Raw genomic sequence first — 24866 nt, forward strand, 5'->3', positions numbered from 1 at the left:
CCTTACAGGTCACCTTCCACAGCTTCCCATCACTCAAAAATCATAAGGCTGCTTTACTGAGGCAAAAATGGCTGCTAGCCATCAAGCGAAAAGACAAGTTCAGTGTTGACACAGCAAAAGTGTTTTCACTGCACTTCAAAGAGTCTGATTTTGTCCCAAACGTGTGAAGTGGACGACGGACCCTCTATGAATCTGCGGTACCGTCAGTCTTCGTGTTCAAGAAGCAGAAGCCTGAGAGAAGACCACCGAAGGAACGTGTAGTGCTTGAAGAACATCAACATTATTTTGTCGAAACTGTTGTCAACCCTCAGACATTTAACTGTCATTCAGACACAGAGAGCATGGAAGTTGTGACAGATGAAATCAGCACACCAGGAAAATCTCAGGACTGCCAGTGTGATCATATGCAAGAGCTTCTTAAGGGAAAGGAAGAACTAGAAAAAAGCAGGAAAAGGCTGACTGCACTGGAAGAAGAAGTTAAAAGTCTGAAGAATGAAGTCTACAGAGCAGAAGGAGAGACAGCACTCTACAAGGACCATTTAACAAAATCTGCATTGTCATCAAGTTCCAGTGTGTGCTCCATTGAAACCTTTAAAGACAAGGGTGAAGACATGATGTTTTACACTGGGCTTCCTAGTTACGAGGTATTCAAAGCACTCCTGGAATACGTTGACCCATGGACAAACATGTCCAGCCAGACAATAGAGACATCCACAAATGTTGGCCGTCCTTCCGCCCTCTCTATTGAAAATCAGTTCCTTCTCGTTTTGATGAAATTACGGTTGGGTTTGTTTGAGAAGGACTTGGCACATAGATTTCAGATGCACCAAAGCACTGTGAGCAGGTTATTTTCCTCGTGGATGAACCTGCTGTATGTGAAACTCTCTGCACTCCCACTGTGGCAGTCTCGTGAAATGATTGACAAAAACATGCCTGAAGCTTTTAAGGAGAAATACCCAAATACAAGAGTGGTAATTGATGCAACCGAAATGAGATGTGAGGTACCAAGTTCACTAGTTCTCCAATCCGATACATATTCGAACTATAAATCTGTGAACACATTCAAAGGTTTAATTGGGGTCTCACCAGATGGCTTTGTTACCTTTGTTTCTGCACTGTACACAGGAAGTATTTCTGATGTTGAGCTGGTGAAAAGGAGTGGATTTCTAGAGATGCCGTTCAATGAAGGGGATTCAGTCATGGCTGATAAAGGTTTTCGGATTAGAGACTTGCTATCACCACTTGGTGTAGGTTTGAACATTCCCCCATTTCTGAGCCAAGGCCACTTGACTACTTCAGAGGTAGCAGAGACTCAGTCTATAGCATCACTAAGGATCCATGTTGAACGTAGTATTCGAAGAGTGAAGTCATTCTACATATTTGATAGAGCAATTCCAATATCGCTTGGACCGCTTGTCAACCACATCTGGACTGTGTGTGTCCTCTTGACAAATTTCCAGTACCCACTCATAAGAGGTGCATCACAGGAGCTTCCAGATATTGAATGAATTACTGCTAATCATATTCATTCTGTTGAACTTCAGCTGATTACCACTGATAATAAATTTCAAATGCAGATTGTTATGTTGCTACGCTTCTTTCCGAATGTGTACCTGTACAGTTGGTGACACGAACCAAACTGTGCAAACGAGCAAACACGTAAAATGTAATTATGATTATTTCAAATATATTTTCAAATCTGTTCACATGAAAGGGATGATCACACCGAGGAAAATGTGTACACTATCACAGCTCATCAGCTCGGGAACTTTAATATGGTAAACATATACAAAAATGTATGCTAAACATATCACATATATAAAATTGGCACCATCTGAGGATATTGCACATACTCGGAAAAGGGAAGAATGCTACAAATATCCGAAGTGACACATCTGAAGATACTGCACATATTCAAAATAAAGGAATACATAAAAAAGGTGACAACCACCTAATGAACTATGCCCTGACAGAGCAAAGACTATATGAAAAAAAAAAAACTTCTGTGACTGTCCAGACTTCGGTGACTACCCAGATCATAGATGATTATCACAAACTGTTGTTACGAAGGTGCTCTACCCCTATCTTGAAATAGGAGGACGTTAACTTGCTCATGACCTGTTGCCAAAAATCAGGAACAGACTGAACCCTTGTTATAACAATCCAGTGTGGTGAAAAAACTACAAAATATGCCCAGGACAGTCCTGCACAGTATAGCTGACCCTGCACTTGATAGAAGTAATCGCTTGTCCGTTTCAAATATAGCTTCCCATCCTCTATTCCAATGCAAAAATCTCGTGATTGCAGCGCCTTCTCTATAAGGTGGATGCACGTTTCGACCAGGGGCACTTTACTTCTAGTAGTCCAAAAGGGGTTGTCTCTTGAGGGTCATGGACAATCCTGTCCGGCGTTGCTCCCAACCATGGTGTTTGCGGTGGAATCATTAGACCACACTCAAGTGTTTGAACATTATGTCCGTGTTCCTTCATGACCTTTTCAAATCTTAGTACTTCTTGCTGTTCATGTTCAATGCCGTATTTGACTGCGAGCACTCGCGAGATGTCTTTTGATGAAAACATGTTGTTCAGAGCACTTGTGGACCACTTCTGCTGCCTTTTGCAAATTCTCGCAAAGCGTGATGCTGTCACACGTTTTTTTATAGCATCTTTCCATGCTGCACTGCCTGCTTGGTGGATAGTGTTTCTTTCAAGTTCACGGGCTTCATCCCCGGAAATGACAAGGTCCTGGAGAAGAATAGCATATGAAATTGATAGTAGAAAGGACCCAAAAATGTATAATCTGCAATGACTTATATATGTTGGTGTATTGTATGCTGTTGTGAAAACATATAAGCTGTCATTAATGGCACGAAATTCTATCAACGGCAAGAGATACCAAAGACACATGGCGATGCATATACTTACCATTAGGACAGGGTTCGAATCACTTGGAACCCAAGGCTCGGCATCATGAAACAGAACCAATTCTGTCACCTCTGTGGACACTTTTTCAGGTGGAACATTCAGCAAGCTGACAAAACGTTCTTCTGGAAGTTGTGCGTGCATGGCTGAACCCACAGGTGCTGGGCCCATCCTTGTTTTTGTGAATGCACACTCCTCTTCCAGGCTTTGAATAACACTGCTACTCGCTTCATATGCACGGCATAGTGCCGAAGCAAGCTTTTTCGCAGCTTCTCTCTGTTCCTCTTCATTGGTTCTTTTGCGGACACAGAGCTTTGAAAGCAGAGGGCTTGATTGACCTCCTTCATATACTTTTCCCCAGTTCACATCCAAAATGCTTTCCGCACCGAGCCAGCTTTGAGGTAGCTCTGTGGGTGTAAGTTCTTTCGGTGCATGTGTATAACCACATTTTTGAAGGGTACACAATGTACGGAACACAGCAACCACATGGTTGCAATATCCACCACTTCCGGCTGGGCACTGGCAGATTTGAAAATGTGATGTCGCCTGCTCTTGAAAAGGTAACTTGTACTGAATATGGTGCACTGTTTTTCTACTGACTTCTATGACAGAGGCATCTGAGATTGTGTTGGACACCGGAAGGGCTGCATAACATATTCAGTGAGTGTGTGCACATAAATTACAAGTCGTCAAAGCTTTTCTTTTTCTTTTCTCAGTATGCACAACATAAAACCCTACGCTGCACACTGACAATTCTACGGTGCTCCATGAAAGCATGGTGCGGTTGCTTTTTGTTTACAACTTCGTTTACGAACGTGCATTATGCTGCAAAAGTAGCGCGTGCACACGAATCCCTCGTGTGGATGCAGAAAAGGAAGTGTTACAAACCTGTCTAAAACTGTTCTCGTCTGGAGGGATGAGGTATCAACATACGACTCAGTCAGGAACTTGTAGGACCTCTTTAGGTGCCTTCCTGACGATGTCTTACTGTCGTAAAATAATTTTATGGCATCCTCGGAGGTCACTGGGAGTTTAGTAATATCTGATGACCATTCAGAATGTAGACACATAGCTTCACAGACAATTTACAACGGTACGCTCGTGGCAGTGGAGGATCACACTATTTGACAGGTAGACGAGGCCGATCCGAGAGCCTCAAACATGGCGCTAGGTAACTAATACGCCGGTAGATGGCGGTAGTTTTGCATATCGTCCAGAGCCATTTATAGGGAGAGTTTGGCCATTCTTTGATCTTTTGCCGCCTCATGGGATCAGCTTATTTTGACGTCAGAGTCGTCGTTGCGCCGCCCAAAAAGCCTGAATCCGAGCGGAATCCGCTTATCAGCCATCTAGTCCGCGCCATATTGATGCTGTCCGCCAGCTGGTCGACAGCTTCGTGGTCGCGTTGAATGTAAGCTACAGGAATAACGGGCTTATGACCCACTCGCGCCAGTGATAAGGGGGCCTTTGTGTCCAAACTGAAAGAGTTCAAGGACGAAAGGCTTTCGAAGCAAGAAGTACGCACGTGTCTTCTCTCCTTGGATTGTGAACAACAATCAGCATCAATATGGCGTCGGCGACCGGTTGACGACTGGAAAACAATGGAGCACGACGAGGGAGGTCGTTCAGCTGTGACGTTGCATGACGCGCTTTAAGTTAGGCTCCTCCTAATGGCCAAACTCTCTCTATAAACGGCTCTGATATCGTCTATTGCATCCACTGATCTCTATCTATAAAGGCTGGATGGCGCATGGGAGAGGGGCTCGCGTGGGAGAGGCGTGCATTCGGGCCGCCATGTTGGGAGGCCCTAAAGCGCAGTGTGCGCCCATAGAAAACAATGGGAGGCAACGGAGATTGTGAGTATTTATAGCGCTGCAGGCGTTGATCGTTGCTTGTCATCACACAATTTTGTAAGGTGCCAGTATACTGATGTATCCTAACAGTGTTTCACAGGCGTCCTGCCGTTCGATTCTTAATTACGTTATGTTTTGCATTCCGAAACTAGACCGTCACAGCAGTGCAGCGCTGGGGATTGTACTACAGTACGTTTCCCAGCCAATATTTCAACAAGAAACGATGTGAGGTTAACAACCACCATGTATGTAATATCCCGTGCTGCGTTCTGGACAAAAATTGTTCCATAAAGAACGGTCCGGGAAAGGATATACTCGCATGGCAGAAAGAGATCGTTCTGTAGAATCACAGCCGTTGTTTTAGCCGTGTATCGGTTTCGTATGATTTATATCAAGCACCGCCGCAGAAAGTGTCTTTTAGTGAACGACTGCGGTGCTTTACCTCGCAAATATGGACACACCGAAGCAGCCCAAATACGTTGTGAGCGTGATCTAATTGCTTCACGCAATTAGAATACGCTCGTTAGGACAGTTAATCAGGTAGTGATGTAAGCAAGCTTAATGTAAGCAAGCTTAATCAATTACGTTACTTAAAAGTGGTAACACCTACTTGAGACACAAGATTTACCTCTTTTTGAAGTACAGCCCTTCTATGTTTGTTTGTTTCTTCCTTCATTTGTTCTGATTATTTGCAGGCGCGGTTGTGCCAAACTGAATGTCCTTCTCGAGTACTCACATGCTTTTGCTGAATACAACTGCAGCGTGAGCAAAGCTGCTTAGGAACGGGGGCCTGCTATCCAGTGCTGACTTTGTCATACTTGTTATGTGGAGCACGTTCGAAAAAAATGCAGCTGCACATCTGAAACTCCAATGAGTATCATCGTCATCTAAAAGAGAGCGTCGTAGCACCGTTGTGAGGCCAGACACGCTTTCTGAATATCATCTATGGCACCTTCCGCAGTTTGCACAATTTTGTTCAGCATCGAAGTCTCTCATAGGAACCACTTTGCATTAACTGTGACTCCCATCTTACATTTTGATGTGCAAGGGCCTTCTTGCACTACACACGTATGGTCTGCAACAGGATAATTGCAGCAGGACGATTTGGAGCTTGAAACAGTTGTGATTTTGTCATTTTAGCCCTCGTGTACCCCGTCTGTGAAACGTAAACGAAAAACACGATATGCTTTTGTAAAGAAGGTCACTGATGGTGAGTAAAGAGAATATACAAGTTCAAGTTTATTCAACATTTTATATCATACATTATATTATTCAACATTTTATATCAAGTTTATACAACATCTCAAGTTTATTCAAGTTATTTCTTGCACTTATGCGTTTCAGGATACAATGAACGTGCAGGGAGGTCACAAAAGACTACATTTATTGTTTTATGACCTTGCTACAACGACAATATATATATATTAGGAATGACAATGGACAGGTACTCCCTCTAAATTTGTAGCACTCAATTTTAGGTTAGGATGAGCAATGAATAGCAACTTCCCTCCTGGTATTTTCTTATATATGATGAATTTTGAATTTAATGTGATCAAATATGTGTTAATATAATAATATATATAAGAATATAATATGTGATAAATGAATGTGATCAACAGTAGATGTAAACAACACCAGTAGCCAGAGAAGTGCATTCTCAAGAAATAATTTTCTTCTTATAGCATATATGTGCATGCCTATTAACTGAAACAATTATCACGGTTCTCACGGTTTTAATTTCTGAGAGTGTACTGTAGAGACGGCTTAGATCTACAACAGTTAATACAAGGTATTATATACTGTGAATACATTTAAAAATCCCATGTGACACATACTTTTTGGAGGTGCTGTGGTAATCAAAGTTTGTGGGCATTACGCAGGTTCTGCACCCATTTCTTGAGGATGTCGAGGCAGCTGTGAAGTAACCTGCATTGATGATGATTATTCCAATTTTTATGGTGCATCGACAACAAAGGAAATAATACATCAGAACATTGGTTTGGGTGCAACCAGTTAAAAATGAATATGTTGTTTAATAAATGTGTAGTGCTACTGAAGACTAACGAGACCAGACAACAACATGGCGGTGGAATTGCCAGGTCAGAGCGAGAGCTCGGGCTGAGCGAGGCAAGGCTATTTATTATTCGCGCCTTGATGTGATGGCGCTGGCAATGCCGCCACAGGGCCTCCCCCCTAGCCAAGCGCTGGAAGCTGGCGAATAGAAACGAGCTTGGGAGCCCAAGTGACTTGTCGGGGCGGTCTGAGTCGGGTAGACAGCCGAGGAGGCGACGGTGGGGGAAGAGTAGCTGGAGTAGTGAGCGGACAGCTTGCCGTGGAGGGTGAGTCGTAGAGTAGCTCCACGGAGAAGGAGGGCGGCAATGGTGGTACAGCGTCGACGTATGCCGGCTTAAGCCGTTCTAAGGCAACAGTGTCCTCGCGGCCGTTCAGCTGAATGGTGTAAAAGTTGGGTGAACGGCGCAGCACGAGGTGAGGGCCTGTGTAGGGCGGTTGCAGGGGCTTCCGTACAGCGTCACAGCGCACAAAGACGTGTGTGCAGGAGGCGAGGTTGGGATGCTGGAAGGCCGAGGACACACGCGAGGGCCGAGATGTTGCTGGACGAAGGGCAGCCATAGTACGGCGGAGCCGCGAAACGTAGTCAGCTGGTGAGAGAGCAGTGCTGCCTGGCAACGGGCAAATGAGATCTCCGGGGAGGCGTAGGGACGTGCCGTATACCAGCTCGGCGACGGCGCAGCCTATGTCAGGTTTGAAGGTGGAGCGGATCCCCAGGAGCGCGAGCGGTATGACTTCTGGCCAGGGTGTTTCGGGAGCAGCCCGGAGGGCAACCTTGAGCTGTCGGTGGAAGCGCTCCACGAGGCCGTTTGACGCCGGGTGGTAGGCAGTCGTTCGAATCCGCTTGCGAATCGTTCGAATCCGAAGCCGCGCTGACCATCTGCGCGATGGTCAGCGCGGCAGGAAGTTGATGATCTTGGTCGGCATAAAAGGTTTGCGACCAGCTGGGTAAGGTGACGAACCTGCTGAGACAAGGCGTGGGCGGAGCTTTCGAAGCTGACCTGCGAAACAGGCGGAGCGGGCAGTTCCGAGAAGCCGGAGGAATTGACGACTGCCATGTCCAGGTCCGTCAGGTATTGTCCAAGGTATTGTTCGGGTCACCACTGTAGTGCTACTGAAGACTAACGAGACCAGACAACAACATGGCGGTGGAATTGCCAGGTCAGAGCGAGAGCTCGGGCTGAGCGAGGCAAGGCTATTTATTATTCGCGCCTTGATGTGATGGCGCTGGCAATGCCGCCACAAATGCATTGGACAAATGTTAAAACATCAGTTTAAAACATGGTTTACAATCCCTGTATCTTCTAAAAATTAAAAAGATGAAAAACTATTCTAAAAAGAATATGGGGAACTCTTCTAAAAAGAATTATAATCTTTAATTATTATATTGCTGGGTGAAGGAGCCTAAAGTGTAAGGTGTGTTTCTGATGTGAACATGTAAGAAAATATGCAAAACTGAGAGAGGCTAACCACAGTGCGTGCTCTGAGGTTGTTCCTTCCTGTAAAGTAGAAACCAGTGGATGAGGAACATGATACTTACCTGTACACCCAGCCGTATCACACTACACAGATTATTCACTGGGTAGCCCTCATGACGAAACCTGTATTGAGAGACCACTTTTGCCTTAAAAACTGCTTCAAATAGCACGACACGCTACAAATTATTACTATCGTAACAAGCTGACGATACAGCTCAGACAAAGGCGTTATTCAAGTCGCGCCACACCACCGTTACGTAGGATTCTTTGTCACAAATCAAACCAAGGCACAAAACAATACCAATACATGAAAAAAGGTGACAATCGTGGTCTCATTATGACGTAATACCGAACTTGTGCGTGAAGGTAATTCAAAGAAATGAATGTGGCACTTGCTTCCGCAGAGAACACCGTGTACCATGCTAGCAATGCATGCAAAAAAGCGCTCGAGTGCTCGCACATATATTGATGACAACACTACCTGTGTAGTGTAACGTGTTCTTTCAAGCATATTATGCACTCAACTGTATTTGCCGCCGGGTAAAATGCAAGTGTGCTCGATTGAACGTCGGAAGAGCGATCAAGCAACCTGCACCCAGTGCTCGTTTTGGGCAAAAAAACACTTCATAATGGTCAACTAAATATACAGAATGAACGCCTATTTATTCCTCGATAAAGAGTGACTCACCTGTATAAATTTAGGCCCTGTAACCTTGCCAGTACGGTTGGTACGACCGTAATTGCAAGAAGTTGCCATGATCGCTGCGGCGACTGTTGTGGGTACCGTAAGATGGCGGCCGGTTTGTTCACGCTCGCGCTCCCTATCCGCGATCCAGCCTTTTACAATCGAGATCAGTGATTGCATCGGCCCGAAACTACTTCTTTTTCTTCCACCACTAAGCACAGTGGCCACAAGCCACACAGGGCGAAACCGAAACTAATGATCGAAGAATTTCAAGCTCGCGCTGTGCGATGCCGGAGGCGCGACCACTTCGTCGTTCGCGGAGAGGCGCTACAAATGCACTTCCTACTTCTCTGGTAAACGAGTGCATACTTCTTGTCTGCTTTACATTGTGAGGAATATGCTTTATGCCACTCCAGTGCTCTTTAGTTGGACATTCATTGAACAGGCTCATGTATGCAGTTGCAAAAGCCAAATCGGGTCTGGTTCCTCCGGCAAGATACAGCAATGCTCCAACTGCTTGTCTGTATTTGTGTTCCAGGTCTCCTCCTGCTTTGTTACTTTTGTCCGCTCTTTGATACTTGCATCCTGGTTTCAGTAGAGATTGCATGTCACACTGAGACTGCAGGAGTAAGCTTGCTACCTTACGTCGTCTTGGAGGTGCATTCCTGTCCATTCCAATAGACGTATAATTAGACGTAGAAATAGAATTAGACGTAGATATAAAATTAGACGTTTCCCAGAGCTTGTCGAGGACGCAAGTTTATCCCTCGGCTCTGTTGAACGGAAGAACATAATTCATTTTCCGCTGTTCGCGATTCTATTGCTAATGAACATGATGGAAAGTAATTGTTCTGAGGCTGGAACATACAGATGAACAAACACAACACTTCCATGTTTCAAATGCTATTGCTAATGCAGTGTCCTTATACCTACTGCACCTGAACAAACCATTTGTGGTTCAGACTGACGTGACTACGGTGTTGGTGCAGCTGTTTTGCCGGAACACCACGACGTCCACTGTCCGGTAGCCTTCACAAGTCACACTCTCAATTCGGCTGAATGGAACTACTCCGTAACAGAAAAGGAGTGCCTGGCAGTCATCTTGCCATGAAGTTCGACCTGTACTTGGATGGCACAGAATTCACCATCCAGACGGATCACCAGGCACGTTCCTGGCTTAGCTTATCATTGCTATTTCTATTTGGACGTCTACTTCTATTTCTACGTCTAATTACACGTCTATTTTTGTCCATTTTTATTTTTACGTCCATTTTTATTTCTACATCTAATTCTTTTTTACGTCGACGTCATTTCTACGTCTATTTTTATTTTTACGTCAACGTCTGTTTCTACGTCTAATTCTATTTTTATATCAACGTTAGACGTACCGATAGAAATAGACGACGTAAAAGTGTGCCCAAACCGTTGCAAACCTAGCTGCTTTCTTCTTGGTGCCCAGCACCCAACTGACCTCTGCCGAACTGCCCTTGGGGCTCGTACCTTCGTCCTCTTTCACCGCTCCTCACTGCACATCACCGTCGTTGCCACATCTTCCCCTGCACCTAAGAGTGGGTGGGTGGGTGGCAAAACGTCCGGTGGGCCTGGGGGACGCGGACGGCGCTCACTCAGGAGGTCAGGACGCGGGCGACGAAGAGTGGCCAAGGTGGACTCCACCGGCTCGGTATTGCACAAGCTTACGGTAATGTAACGCCCATTCTAGGCGGGTATAGAGCGATGAATTTCGGGTACCATGCACGTAGGATATAACAGCCCGCGTTCATCATCGGAAACTGGCAGGGGGTGGTCAGCAGGGTGACGTACGTCCAAAGTTCAGGCATGAAACGATGCCCGACTCCGGAGCCCGAGACGCCCACGAAACGGGAGTTCCAGAGGGCTGGTCGACGATCGTCCATGTAGCAATGGAGGTCTTAGATATGGGAGGAGGGTCACAATTCACGAAACCGGTGGACACGCTGGTCGTGTCTCTGGAGGTTGAAGGACAACTCTTGTACAATGTTCTGGAACATATTATAGCCATGACTGCACAGAGGGAAAGCATAAGAGTGTATTCAAAATGAAAGAAACACCACACGAGAAAGCTGTGCTTGTGTTACCAGTAGCGTCTCCGGGTCGGCTCAGTGTCTGGACTTTGCCCGTGGGGGGTCGACGATGGAGGCTCTATGCCAGGTGGTTCGTTGCCCTTAGACCGAGGGTAAAAGTGTCTTAGCTACCGGACAGGGGACGTCGTGGTGTTCCTGCGAAAGAGCTGCACCAGCATCGTAGTCACTTGCATCAGTTTGAACTAGAAATAGTTTGTTCAGGTCCAGTACGTATGAGGACGCTACATTAGCAATAGCATCACGAAGAGCGGAAAAGTAATTCTGCTCTTCTGTTCCCTGGAGTCGACCTTGCATCCATGGAAACGTCTAATTCTATTTCTACGTTTAATTCTCCATCTATTTTACGTCTATTTTTATAGGTGCGTTTATTTCTATTTATACGTCTACTTCTACATCTATTTTACGTTAACGTCTATTTATTTTTACGTCTATTTTATTTGTGCGTCTATTTCCACGTCTATTTCTACGTCTATTCTATTTTTACGTCTGTATCTACTACGTTTTTTCTATTTGTACATCTACTTTTATTTCCACGTCTAACGTTGACGTAACAATAGAATTGGACATAGAAATAGACATAGACGCACAAATAGACGTTAACGTAAAAACACGTAAATAGAATTAGACGTACAAATAGAAATGAATGTAAAAATAAAAATAGACATAAAATAGACGTAGAATTAGACGTAGAAGAATTAGACATTTCCCAAAGGTTGTTGAGGACGCAAGGTCGACTCTGGGGAACAGAAGAACAGAATTCCTTTTCCGCTCTTCGCAATACTATTGCTAATGCAGCGTCCTTATACCTACTAGACCTGAACAAACAATTTCTAGTTCAAGCTGACGCAAGTGACTATGGTGTTGGTGTACCACTTTTGCAGGAACATGACGACGTCCTCTGTCCGGTAGCTAGGACCCTTTTACCCTCTCGATCAGAGGCCAACGACCCACCTGTCGTGGAGCCTCCGTCTTCGACCCCTCCCCCTCCCGGGCAAAGTCCAGACACTGAAAAGCCACTACTGGCTGAGGCCTCAGCCAGATACTTAAAGTATGTTTTTACCTCTGTCGTTATTTTATAGCGGTCAGAGGTAACACAAGCACAGCTCTCTATGTTGTGTTTCTTCCATTTTGAACACACTCTTATGTTCTCCCTCTGGCTATGAATAGAATAACTTCGTGCATGCGATTTTTAGAATTTTGCATTACACACTCTTTCCATACTACTTTTGACCAGTCGAAGCTTGTTGTTTATTTGCATGTCCCGAAACCGTTGCCATTTCTGATTGACTGTCCTTCTCAAGGCTGATCTCAGGTCCTCAGTAGTAACATCAAAGGCTGTTATATCACTAAAAAAGTGCAGCTACAGCAGCAGTGTCTGCTAGTTTGTTGCCGGGCATCCCTGCATGACTGGTCACCTGACGAAAGGACAATCTAAGGCTTTTGTTTATTATTCTGCTGATCAGGCATTATGCCCTCAAGACAAGAAGTTTTTTCTCTTTTTCTAAGCTGCAGATGGCTTGCATACAGCTGATGGAATCAGTGCAAATGACCGATGACTTTATGTGATGTTGCAGTATGTAATTAAGCGCAAGGATTATACCATACATTTCTGCACTGAAGATAGACAAGATGTTCTTTGAACGACGTGACCGTGTACAGGCCTCTGTCACCATTGCGCACGAGACACCTGTGTCTGTCTTCGATCCATCAGTATAGAATGCCACGTGTTTTCCGAGGCGTTCTTTTAAGGAAGAAAATTCCCGTTGGAGAACAATTTGTGGAGTATCCCGCTTTTTACATAGAGTTAATAAAGGAGTTATATTCTCGAGGCGGCTCCCACGGAGGGACTCGTGCTCCAATTTCTATGACCTGAGAATTCATATGGGAATACCCATATGCTTCAGCCCCTTGTAAGACACACATGCTAAATGAGAGGATAATGCTGGGTTTATTAAAGGGACGGTCTCGTACCCCCTGCCCCTCTCAGGAAGTGAATTTACCCGACAAAGCACGTCACGGTTATTAAATAACTGAATTAAATTGATAAAGATTGCAGAGCACACCGCAATTTGTGTTGGCAACAATAAGAACGGCTATATCGCCCTGCGGGAGGGTCCGTGATTGGATGCAGAAATCGTCTGCTTTTGCGCGTGCTAGTGCACCGGCGTGAGCAGACGACTTTCAGAAGTGACTGGGGATCCCGGGAACTCTCGTACGTTTTCTTTTACTTCTCAGGCGAATGACGCACATTCTAAGAAGTGACCCACTTGCTGGTTTAGAACAACTATGTCAATACTCAGAGACAAGTTAAAAGCCGCAGGCCAACCTCACCCACAATCACAAATCTGAAGTCGTCCGTCATGCCGACGTCATGCGTGACGTTGCACCAGAGTGAAGTACGGCACGTTTCGACAGATTCCGTGAAGATGACTTCGTTATTCTGAATGAGACTTTTACGGTTGTATGTGTATAGTACTTGTGAAGATAGTTTTGGCCAAGTTTCGGAACCGCCCCGGCTGTACGAGACCGTCCCTTTAAGGAAAAGTTGTTTGAAGCGCGAGTCTTGAGAGATTGTCTACAGAGATTGGCTGGGTTGTGTGGGTAACTCCTTACCCTTAGTGAATATCAAGAGGAAAGGAATAAACGGCTCTTTCCAAGGACCATTCATTGCATTCAGTGTAGAGGCTTTCAACAGGCGATGTCCTGAAAGCTCGAAGAAGCAGTAGAAGGCCTTGGTGATATATAGAGTCAAGGATCTTCAGGACTGATTGACGGGCTGAACCATAGAAGATACACCCGTAGTCAAGCTTCGAACGGATTATTGAGATGTACACCCTGTGCAGTGTCTTTCTATCTACACCCCAATATCTGTGTGACAGTATTTTTAGGATGTTTAAAGATTTTGCACATTTCATTTTTAAATTACTAGTACGAAACAAGAAGGTGAGCTTTTTATCAAAGACCCCACCCAGAAATTTATGTTCAGCTTTAACAAGTATGTTGTGCCCGTCCAATCTGAGTGTAGGTGGCGGAATCACCCTCTAATCCTTGAAAGAGGGACTGTAGAGAAAAGAGGAGGAGGACAGGGCTCTTAGGCTCAGCGGTTGGACGAAGACGAGGAGCACGAGAGAAATAATAAAGGAACCTGCAGAAGCTTGGTGAAGGCTGCTTCTCCGATAGCTCCTGCGGGAAACGGTCTGTTAGCGAAAGCGACTAAGTGACTTTGCTCTTGGCCTCTGGGTCTGCGACTTGCCCATACCTTGTTGGTGACCTTCGGTGTAGAGGTAAGGGGGTTTGGCCGGGGCTCCCCGCGGTCGTAAGATGCCGGTCAGCGGCGGGGCGGACCTGTACTGGTCCGCGTCCAGCGACATTGGTTCCTTCCCTTTGGAACACTTCTTAGAGAACGGGTTCTCTGCCATTCCTGTTGTTCCAATGCCTACAAATGGGTCTACCATACGCTCTAAAAACCTTAAGGTACTTATTCAGTGCCTAGAGGGCGTAACTCCCGATTTTAAGGATATTAATGAGGTACGTCAGTACGGAAAAGACGGCATCGTTTGTAGGTTCTCTAACCTGAACGTGGTTCGGTCTTTGCTCCAAACCTCTACATTCGGAGGCCTTCCTGTGAAGTCCTACATTCCCCATCACTTAGCGTGCGGGGTGGTGAATGGGGTTGATGTCTCGTTGCCTGCCAATGAGCTCCTTGACCTTTTCTCCCACCTCGGGGTGCTTGAAGCTTACCGGTGTAGCGCACCCGGTAACGACAGTCGTGTAGCTACAGAGTCAGTCATAGTGACCTTCGCGGGGCACAACTGTCCTTCGGAGATAAAGTCGTGGCCGCTGATATTTCGAGTGGACTTGTTCAGACGTAGACCGCTGCAGTGTAAGCGCTGCTACCGCTTTGGCCACGTCATTAAGCACTGTAAGTCCGAGATGCGCTGCCGGCGCTGCGGTGATTCCCATGACGAATCTGCTTGTTCCCCTGATTCCTCTTTGAAGTGCTGTTTATGTGGAGGCGATCACAACGCTGATTTCCCGGCTTGTCCCTGTCGCGATCAGGAAATAGCTCTCTTGGATCTTATGGATTCACGTCACTGCTCTCGTGTCGAAGCTGCTTCTGTGCTTAAGGGTCGTGGTGATTCGTTTGCCGCTAGGACTCAGGCTTCCGGGCTTGCCCCGGAGAGACTTGAGAAAATAATTAGCGATGCTGTGGAGTCCGCTGTCGTCAAGCTAAAAGAGGACATTTGCTCTCTCAACTCCCTGCTAGCTTCTCTAACTGCTGCCCTCCAGAACACTGTGTCCTCAGTGGCGCGGGTTCCTTCTGCGGCTCGTGGTCCTGGCGGCTCGGGGTCAGCCGAGGCAACTCCGCCTCTAGGTTGTACGCCCATTCTTGCTCGCCCCCCGGGTGACTGCCAGGATTCCGCAATGGATTCCGAAATAGATTCCGTACGTTCCTTGCCCAAGCGCGGCGCCTCCCCTGCTGCTTCAGGATCGGGCTCCCCTCAAGGCAAGCGCAATAAGAAAGCTTGTAAACAGCAAGTGAGTAGTGACGTCCTTGCAACCGCCGTTGCTGAGTCCATACTCGCTGATGGATAGCCTTCGCATACTCCAATGGAACTGCTACTGTGTACTGAACGGCCTTCCAGACCTTAACACACTAGTTTCCTCTTGTTCTCCAGATGTTATTTTACTTCAAGAGACTTGGTGTAACGATCTGCAACGGTCCAGGAGGTGGCAACGAAGAGTAAAGAACCGTAGGGCAGCTCAGAGAACTTGGGACCGTGCGCTCCCGGCATCGAACTCCGGATCACTTCGTCGCTCGTGCCTTGCACACGTGCGCCCTCTTTTATTTCTTCTGTGGCAACACATCGCACAACATTACATCCCTTCCCCCCATACCCAAACACATAGATAGGCTCAAACACAAAATGAAAACTACCCAACAATGAACAGTCAAGTCTTTACGGCTGATACCGGTCAACTGGTCGTCGTGGACGAGTAGACCGCCGCAGAACGGGCGGTGATGGTGCCGCCATAGCCGCTTGCGATGGTCCAGCATTAGCAATTGCGTCTGGGAGTTGACGGACGTTGTCCCGCCCAGGACTCAACGCGGCAGGTGCCGCAGGAGGGGGAATCAGGTCCGCGGTTGGTGACGCAGGCATGGATGGCGCCGCCCGCACAGGACTTCCAGGAGGATTCTGCAAAGTGCTGTTGTTTTGTGGTCCCCTTACGAAGTCGGAATGTCTATGCCAGGTGCTACCATCGGAGAGCCGCAGGTTCATAGACGACGAACTTGCCCTGTGGGAAACTTCACCTGGAACCCAGTTTGGTCCTGGTCTGAAATATTCCGAGCATAGACTGTATCCCCTGGCAACAACTCTGGGCTATTCCTAGCATGCTGATCGTGCCATATCTTCTGTTTCAGCTGGTGATAGGCCACGTTTTGCCGCAAGGCAGGGCGAAGACAGTCCAACGCCGTTTTTAGCTTCCTCCCCATGAGCAGTTCGGCTGGTGTCCGTCCAGTAACCGCATGTGGTTGGGTGCGGTAGTGCAACAAAAACCTGGCGACCTGGGTCTTGAAGTCCCCCGTAGTACTTTTCTTCAGCTTGGCCTTTACCGTCTGCACTACCCTTTCCGCCGCGCCATTTGATGCAGGGTGATATGGTGGAATGAGCAGCTGCCTGATGTTGTTCCGCTTAAGGAAAGCCCTGTACTCACTGCTCACAAATGCAGGCCCGTTGTCTGAGACCAAGGTATCCGGCAGGCCATGCGTCGCAAAGATGTCGCGTAAACACGCGATCGTTGTGGTCGCCGATGGTGACGTCACTGGTATGACCTCAACCCACTTGGAAAAAGCATCGACCAACACCAAGAAATAGTGTCCCTTGAGCGGTCCTCCGAAGTCGATGTGGAGTCTGACCACGGCTTTTCTGGGTACGGCCACGAAGTCATCACGACGCGCCTAGGCATGTTCTGCTGTTGCTGGCACACGCTACAACCTCGGACGGTTTCGACTACGTCGCTGTCCAGCCCCGGCCACCATACATGACTTCTCGCAACAGCTTTCGCCTTTTCAATTCCGGGGTGTCCTTCATGTAGGACTTGCAGTACCGCCGCGCGGAGCTCCTGGGGAATAACCACTCTGGCTCCAAACAGTAGGCATCCATCATGCAAGCTGAGATCCTGGGAACGAGCTCTGTATGAAATGAAACATGCGTCCATTGGAAGCGACATCCCATGCCTTACGGCTTCTCGCACGCTGTGAAGAACGGTGTCCCTCGTTGTCGCTTCCCGCTCAACGGTTGGTGACAGAATGTCCGAATATGCCCTTTCCAGCATGAATATTTCCGCGGGGCGGTCAATTTCCTGGGGCTTGGTTTCCAAGGGAATGCGACTCAGCCCATCCGCGTGGGCGATTCGGGTCCCGGCCCTGTGAACCAGCTCGTACTTATACGATGACAGGTGTAGTGCCCAGGAGTAGTCCTTGTCGAGCTGGCTGTAATTAACTTCTGCTGGTGCCAAACTTCTCGATGCAAACGCAATCGGACGTTCTTCTCCAGATTTGTATCGGTGGTTCAGTACCGCGCCAACGCCATGAGGCGAGGCGTCACAGCAAAGGATAACCGGAAGGTCCGGATTATAGTGTACACAGACCTTAGCTGACGTCAGTAGTTCTTTGCTTTTGATGAAGACAATTTCATGCTTGCTTGTCCATTCCCACGGCACGTCTGCACCAAGGAGTTGATTGAGTGGGTGTAGCAGAGCTGACAAGTTCGGCAGGAATCTCCGATAGAAATTAATGAGCCCAAGATAGCTCTGCAGTTGCTTGACATCTTTCGGTCGTGGCGCCTTGATGACTGCTTCTACCTTCCGCGGGTTTGGATGTACTCCCTCGGCATCGATTATGTGCCCGAGGTATTTTGCTTGCAGCTCGAAAAACCTGCATTTCTCCAACTTCAACCGCAATCCCGCCTGTTCAAGTCGAGAAAGGACACGCTCCAGGTTGTCGACATGGTCTTGGTCTGATGTCCCGGTTATCAAGATATCGTCCAAGTAGACTACGACGTGCCGCATTCCTCGAAGCAGATTCTCGATTTCCCGTTGGAAAAGGGCTGGCGCGGAGGTGATCCCAAAGGGTAATCGGTTATACTCAAACAGTCCGAGCTGCGTGTTGATAGTGACGTACCTCCGCGATTCTGGATGCATTTTGATTTGTAAATATGCGTCCCGCAAATCGAGCTTGGTGAACCGCTTCCCTCCAGCGAGCTTGGTGAGGAGTTCCTCTATTCTAGGACAGGGTACTTTTCCGCCTGTGTAACGGGATTTATTGTAACTTTGAAATCCCCGCAAAGCCTGATCCGGCCATCTTGTTTGAGAACGGGAACCACTGGGGCTGCCCATTCAGCCGTGCGCACTGGAGATATGATACCTTCTCTTCGAAGCCTTTCAAGTTCGTGCGCTACTCCTTCCTGAAGTGCCAACGGCACGGGCCTCGGCTTAAAGAACTTGGGTTGGGCATCTGGTTTCAAGTGGATCTTTGCTTCTACGCCCTGGAATTCGCCCAATTCGGCCTGAAACAACGCGCAATGTCGGGCAACGACGTCTTGGACCGAAACTGTTCGGGCCTCCTCCCACTGTGGTAATGGCACCAGCAACTCTTTCATCCAGGTTCGCCCAAGTAAGCTGGGACCCTTCCCTTTAACGAGAGCGCTTCTCTTCTCTCGGTACTTCGCCCAAACTGTCGCTTTCCCGACGACCGGCGCTAGCTCCCCGGAGAAACTGCGCAGCAGGACTGACGAAGCCTCGACCTCAATACCTGGATAGTGCGTCTTCAAGGTCTCTTCCCCCATGACGCTGACACTCGCCCCTGTGTCGAGTTCCATCTCAATCGGCTTGCCCTCAATTTCGACATTTACAATGAACGGATCGACGGTGCCCCGAGCTGACGCCGACCACATGGCATAAACAACCGTGTCCGACGACTCGTCGCTATCATCGACATTGTGGACATCGCCCTGGTGATAACGGGTGCCTTTCCCTTTCCTAGGACCTCTGTTCTTCCGACGCACCCGTTGCCAATCACTGTGACGTCCGGCATCTTCCTCTTGGCACATCCGAACGATATGCCCCCTCTTCTTGCAGCGGAAGCAGGCGGCATCCGAGAAAGGGCAGTCATCTGGTGCATGCTTCCCGTTGCAGCGGTAGCAAGGGCGTTGCTGCGCTGAGTTGATGGCGCACGCCCCTGCAGAAAGGTTTTCCGTCTTGCTGATTTCCCGTGAATCTTTCTGCGCTGTCTCCATGGCCAACAGCGTCTTGACTGCGAGATCATAGGTCAGATCTGGGGTCTCTAGAAGGCGGGTCTGCATTCCGGTATCGTTAACGCCACACACGATACGGTCTCGAAGCATCGTCTCTTGGAAGGTTCCGTAGTCGCAACCCTCCGTCAGCCGTCTTAACGCCGCTACGAAGTCACTCACATATTCTCCTTCGCGGCGTACACGGGAGTTGAATTTGTAGCGAGCGAGGACTTCGGAGCACTTGAGGGCGAAATAGGCGTCTAGCGCGCTAAAGATACTGGTCAAATCTCTATCCGCTGGTGTCTGGGGAGCCAGAAGGCTTCGCAAAATAGAGTAAGTTTTTGCGCCGCAACAGCTTAGAAACACAGCTTTTTGCTTGTCTGCGGTAACGTCGTTTGCCGAGAAGAACTGTTCGACTCGTTCGCGGTATTCCGACCAATCTGTGCCATCTTCAAATTCTTCTAGCCTTCCGAAAGTAGGCATGATGCGGTGACGTGGTAGTCCTGCCGAGAAGACTTAGCGGTTGTGAGAACTCACGGTTGTGCTGCGTTAGTTTCAAGCTCGTCGCCAATGTAACGATCTGCAACGGTCCAGGAGGTGGCAACGAAGAGTAAGGAACCGTAGGACAGCTCAGAGGACTTGGGACCGTGCGCTCCCGGCATCGAACTCCGGATCACTTCGTCGCTCGTGCCTTGCACACGTGCGCCCTCTTTTATTTCTTCTGTGGCAACACATCGCACAACATTACACTTGGCTTTCTGCTTTTCGGTCCTTTTCTGTTCCCGGTTTTCATGCGTACCGCTTAGACCGACCAGCTGGCTGCGGTGGTGGCCTGCTGACACTTGTTTCCACATACCTCATTCACTCTTCCTCTGTTCACTGTTCCTCTGTTCTTCCTATGAGCAATCATCTCTGGTCTGCAAAGTGCTCGGCGTTCGCCTTGCCTCGCCGTCCATGAATATCTCTATCATCAACGTCTATTGTCTTGGTGGCTTTCTCTCCGCCGGGCCCGTGGATGCTGCCGTGGCCAAGGCTTCTGGTGATGTTTTAGTAGCCGGGGATTTCGACTCCCACCATGTCCAGTGGGGCCATAAGACTGACTCGCGAGGCCGGGACTTGTGGGCTTGGATTTGCCAGCGAAACCTTTCTATGACTAATGATGGATCGTCTACGTTTCTCCGAGGGACTGCGCGCTCTGCGGTCGACCTGACCTTGTGCTCTCCCCGGATCAAGCTGTTCTCGTGGAGGGCCATCGATTCGTCCACCAACAGCGATCACCTACCCATTTATTTCGAGCTCCTGTCTCCTGTCCTCCGCACTGTCTCTGTGTGGTCCCACTGTAACCACTCTCTGCAAGAGAAGAAACTTGCTTCATTGTTGGCTGGAAGCGACGATCTCCCTCCTCTGGACAGGGCAATCTCGTCTCTTTCCTCTCTCTCTCAATCTCTGCAGCAGTCCTCTTTTAGGGTGGAGAAACGTACTTCCTCAAGCTGTGCTCCTTGGTGGACCGGTGACTGCACAAGAGCCTACAGACGCCGCAAGGCAGCCTGGAAACAAGTGCTCGCTAACACATGCTACGCGAACTGGACACATTTCCAGCGTCTCAAGGCTCTTTATAAACGCCCTATTGCAGCCGCCAAGCGTGACTTTTATTCGGGTCGCAACTCATTCCTCTCAGCTCCGAACTGCAGGAAAGCGCTACACAGACACATTGCTTTTATCCGCAGATCCTTCTCCACAGCACCCCCCGCCCTAACCGTCCTTTCCGATGCCGACTCTAGCTCGCGCCTCGAAGGAGTCGCGAGGGGGCTTGCTCTGCGGTTCTCGAATGCGGTAGCCGTCGTATTACCTGCCCTTCCAGCTCCATCCTCTGGGTTTCATGCTGTCTCCCCCGCGGAGCTGGAATGTGCTGTGGGGGCTCTTCCTAACAGCGCTCCCGGTCCTGACGGGGTTAGTGCAGCGTTGGTTAAGCACCTTTGGGCGAACCATCGATCTGTATTGCTGAATATTGTGAATTCGTCCTTGGAGCACGCATGGATCCCTCACGTCTGGAGGCGGTCTCGAATTGTCGTCGTTCAGAAGGTGCCCTCCAGGGGCCTCTCTCTCGACAATATTAGGCCAATCGCACTGACGTCAGTCCTTTGTAAGACTGTCGAGCGTATCATTCACCGCCGGCTATCGGCGTTTGTAGAGTCCTCTGGTGTTCTCAACAAAACACAAATAGGTTTTCGCGAGCATTGCTCCATTTGGTTGGCCCACACTAGCCTCGAGTGCCAGATCCGCCTCGCCCGCGAGAGGGGATTTCTCTCTGGGCTGGTGGCTCTAGATGTTGCTAAAGCCTATGACAGCGTAGAGCATTCGGTGCTCATCCAGGAGTTAGTGAACGCTAACACTCCCCCTTACCTGATTGCTTGGGTCATGGCCTTCCTCTGTGATCGCTCGTTCTTCTGCTCTGCTGGTCCCTTAGTTTCTTCATCTTACCCCCAGAGTAGGGGTGTCCCCCAAGGATCGGTGCTCTCTCCCATATTATTCAATGTTTTGATGAGCTCTCTTCCATGTGACCCGAGCATTACAACTTTTACGTATGCGGACGACATTGCTTTCTTTGCTTCGGCGCCCTCATTGTATGAGTTTTACGCTAAGCTTCAAGCTTACCTGGACACCCTGGCAGCCTGGATGAGCTCTATGCACCTTTCCCTGAATGTGGACAAGTCGGCCATGCTCGTGTTCCCGCTGAACACTCCAGTCACCATCGACTTGCAAGTTGGCCTGCAATCGGTCCGTCAAGTTAAGCAGCTCAAGTACTTGGGGATGTGGTACGACGACTCGCTGAGCTGGCGTCACCACATAGATCACTTGTGTCAAGGCAACGAAGGCAATCGGCGTCCTCCACCGGTGCTCTAGCCCCCGTGTCGGCATGCGTAGGGATGCCCTGCTCTACGTGTACCGTTCTTACGTGCGACCCATTTTGGAGTTTGGTGCAGTCCTTTTTTCCTCCATGCCTGACTGGCGACTAACCAAACTGTACATTTTGGAGCGGCGGCCCTCCGCCTCTGCTTGGGCCTTCCCCGGTATTCGGCTAATGATGCACTTCTCCTTGAGGCCCGGTTGCCTTCTCTCAAGGCTCGGTTCCGGCTACTTACTGTGAGCATCTTCCTGTCTCAGCGCCAGAACCCCCTTGCGCTGTTAAATAATGCGGCTCTCATGGATGCTCGGCTGTGGTTAACTCGGCAGTGGCACCGAAGAAATACTCCGCAATTAGTTTTCGCCCAGCAACTCCTTCTGCCATTAAAGGTTTCGCTCTTGGATGTCCTCCCACTTGGGGCCCCGTTGGACCCTCCTCCTTCTGTGAGTGTCATTGACATCTTCCCCACGAGTGTTCGCCATGCTCCTTTGCGTACTCTGCAGACAGTGCTAACGAACCATCTTCATCAATTTCCGCTACATCTTGTGGTCGCAACTGACGCCTCTGTCTCAGAGGAGCGCTCCGGGGTCGGCCTTTTCTTCCCTCGGCTTGACTTCCAGTTCCCGGTGCGGCTCCCAGATTTCACCCCTCCATTTCATAGCGAGTTCCTCGCCATGATTCTAGCTCTCAAAAGGGTCCCGCCCACCTGGGAAAGGGTGCTCTTGCTTTCAGACTCACTCTCAGTCATTTCCGCTTTGGCGACCCCTTCCCAGAACTTGCTCTCCATTCTGCTTACGCTCGCTCCCTCGCACATAACGCGATATCATCATAACGTGGGTTCCTGGTCACCGTGGGCTTGCTGTAAACGAGACCGCTGACTCCCTCGCAAAAATGTCCCTCTCTGGGGCGGTTATTGGCCTGCTGCCTCCCCTTGCACATGTGTGTGTCGCCAGATACAAACATTTTGCACGGCTATCCTCTGGCCCCATTTTGCGCCCTGCGTACGCCCATCTGTGCTACCCGTGGAAGCCAAATTCCTGTCTTTCTCGGCCGTCAGAGGTCTCGCTGACGCGCGCTCGCTGCCTCGCCCTCCCCCTCAACTTCTATCTTCACCGAGCCGGCCACTCCTCATCCCCCGCGTGTCCCCACTGTGGACAGGACGAGACGGTAGAGCACTTCCTCATGCAATGCAGCTATTACGCTAGGCTTCGAGAGGCCTATATAAGTCTTCCACTCCGCCTGCTGGGGGTTCCCGTGTCCCTATCAGCCCTCCTTTCGTTTGGAGCCTCCAGCACTTCCAGCTGGGATAGGTCGGTAGCGGTTGGGCTTGCATATTTCCTTTCTCGCTCGCGCCGCTTCTAGCCCACCTTTGCATCATCCCACCTTTGCATCCACAATCACCCATTGCGTGTTACCACGTGCACGCCGAAGGAGCTCATTAGGTCTGAGAAATTCCGGTGGCTCCCTCGCACGAGGCGAGTCAAAAGCAACATAAGTCTGAAAAGGGTGGCCGAAGGTTACAATGGCATCTGATTGCTTTGGTTTAGCCCAAGTATAACTTCGTGCCACACTTTCAATGTAGAGTATCCAACTCCGCGGGCTCTTACTTACCTGAAATAGAAAGCTACGGTCAAACACACAGCCACGCATCTACACTGACTACTACACAATGACTCTACTACAATGTCTACTACTAATGAATACTACAATGCCTCTACATGTCAATTATCCAAATAACCACGACATGCACGATGCTTGCCCTTGTGCCATGGAGCCAAAACAAGCGAACTTCACCACCTCCACCACTTCAACCATTACATTCTCCACCAACCTTCACATTCTCCACCCAAATTGTCACCGTCAAGTCATAGTACACTTGGACGTCCTCATAGCCCTGGCCGATCTCCCTTGTGGCTAATGGCCATTCTCCGTGGGACGAAGAACAAGAAGAATAAAGGTTTTAGTTTGGTAGAAGGCATCAGAACTGTCGGTCACGAATTCTTGGGTCCGATTCGAAACATATTTGGTGCCGAAACCCGGGAGCGACGACCCTTCTCGATGCCCGTTGACCTGTTAGACGGCCTGAAGTGGTCCCGAGCCGGGACCCGAGCAGCAGTCACTCGTACCATCAATCGACTACGTGAACCCCGGACAGGGGAGGTTTCCCTCGAAGATGTTGAAGTCGACGTCGAGTACTTAGTGGCGAGGAAGGCTACGCTGCAAGACTTAGACAGTCAGATCCTGGCGCTGACCGGCGGAGAGCAGTATGACCAGGAAGTCCAAAGCATCCTGGAACATGAGCAGCAGCTCGAAGCGGCCATCAAGCGCGCGAGACGAATCCTTCGAACGGCAGCACAGCTAACATCGCCGGTTGCGCCGTCTGCCGCGCTAGGCGATTCCAGTCACAGGGTTATCAACCAGCCGTTCTGTTTCCTTGCCGAAGCTGGAGATTCCAAAGTTCGGAGGGAAGTTGCAAGACTGGGCCAGGTTCCGGGAACACTTCCAGGCAACGATCCACAACTACGGTGCGCTAGCTC

General features: G+C 49.0%; 3 protein-coding genes across 3 annotated transcripts; 1 reads left to right on the top strand and 2 right to left on the bottom strand.

The window, feature by feature from the left end:
- Positions 1-341: 341 nt before the first annotated feature.
- LOC135389660 (uncharacterized) lies at positions 342-1508 on the top strand. The gene has a single exon (XM_064619719.1). The coding sequence runs from the start codon at positions 342-344 to the stop codon at positions 1506-1508; it is 1167 nt and encodes a 388-aa protein (XP_064475789.1).
- Positions 1509-6967: 5459 nt separating this feature from the next.
- Positions 6968-7902, bottom strand: LOC135389721 (uncharacterized). Its single transcript, XM_064619773.1, has 2 exons — positions 7807-7902; positions 6968-7687 (listed from the first exon to the last, which is right to left on the bottom strand). The coding sequence occupies exons 1-2, from the start codon at positions 7900-7902 to the stop codon at positions 6968-6970; spliced, it is 816 nt and encodes a 271-aa protein (XP_064475843.1).
- A 10508-nt stretch (positions 7903-18410) lies between these two features.
- On the bottom strand, positions 18411-19907 carry LOC135389882 (uncharacterized protein K02A2.6-like). Its single transcript, XM_064619957.1, has one exon. It carries the CDS (start codon positions 19905-19907, stop codon positions 18411-18413), a length of 1497 nt encoding a protein of 498 aa, XP_064476027.1.
- Positions 19908-24866: the final 4959 nt, after the last annotated feature.

The sequence above is a fragment of the Ornithodoros turicata genome, chromosome 1, assembly GCF_037126465.1.
Source record: "Ornithodoros turicata isolate Travis chromosome 1, ASM3712646v1, whole genome shotgun sequence".
Taxonomy (NCBI): Eukaryota; Metazoa; Arthropoda; class Arachnida; order Ixodida; family Argasidae; genus Ornithodoros; species Ornithodoros turicata.

What these genes read in the sequence shown, in the direction of transcription:
- LOC135389660 (XM_064619719.1), top strand. Translation starts at nt 342, where the DNA reads ATGGAAGTTGTGACAGATGAAATCAGCACACCAGGAAAATCTCAGGAC.
- LOC135389721 (XM_064619773.1), bottom strand. Translation starts at nt 7,902, where the DNA reads ATGGCAGTCGTCAATTCCTCCGGCTTCTCGGAACTGCCCGCTCCGCCT. An exon ending in CCCACGCCTTGTCTCAGCAG is followed by an intron (nt 7,688 to 7,806) that starts GTTCGTCACCTT and finishes ACGATTCGCAAG; the next exon opens with CGGATTCGAACGACTGCCTA.
- LOC135389882 (XM_064619957.1), bottom strand. Translation starts at nt 19,907, where the DNA reads ATGCCTACTTTCGGAAGGCTAGAAGAATTTGAAGATGGCACAGATTGG.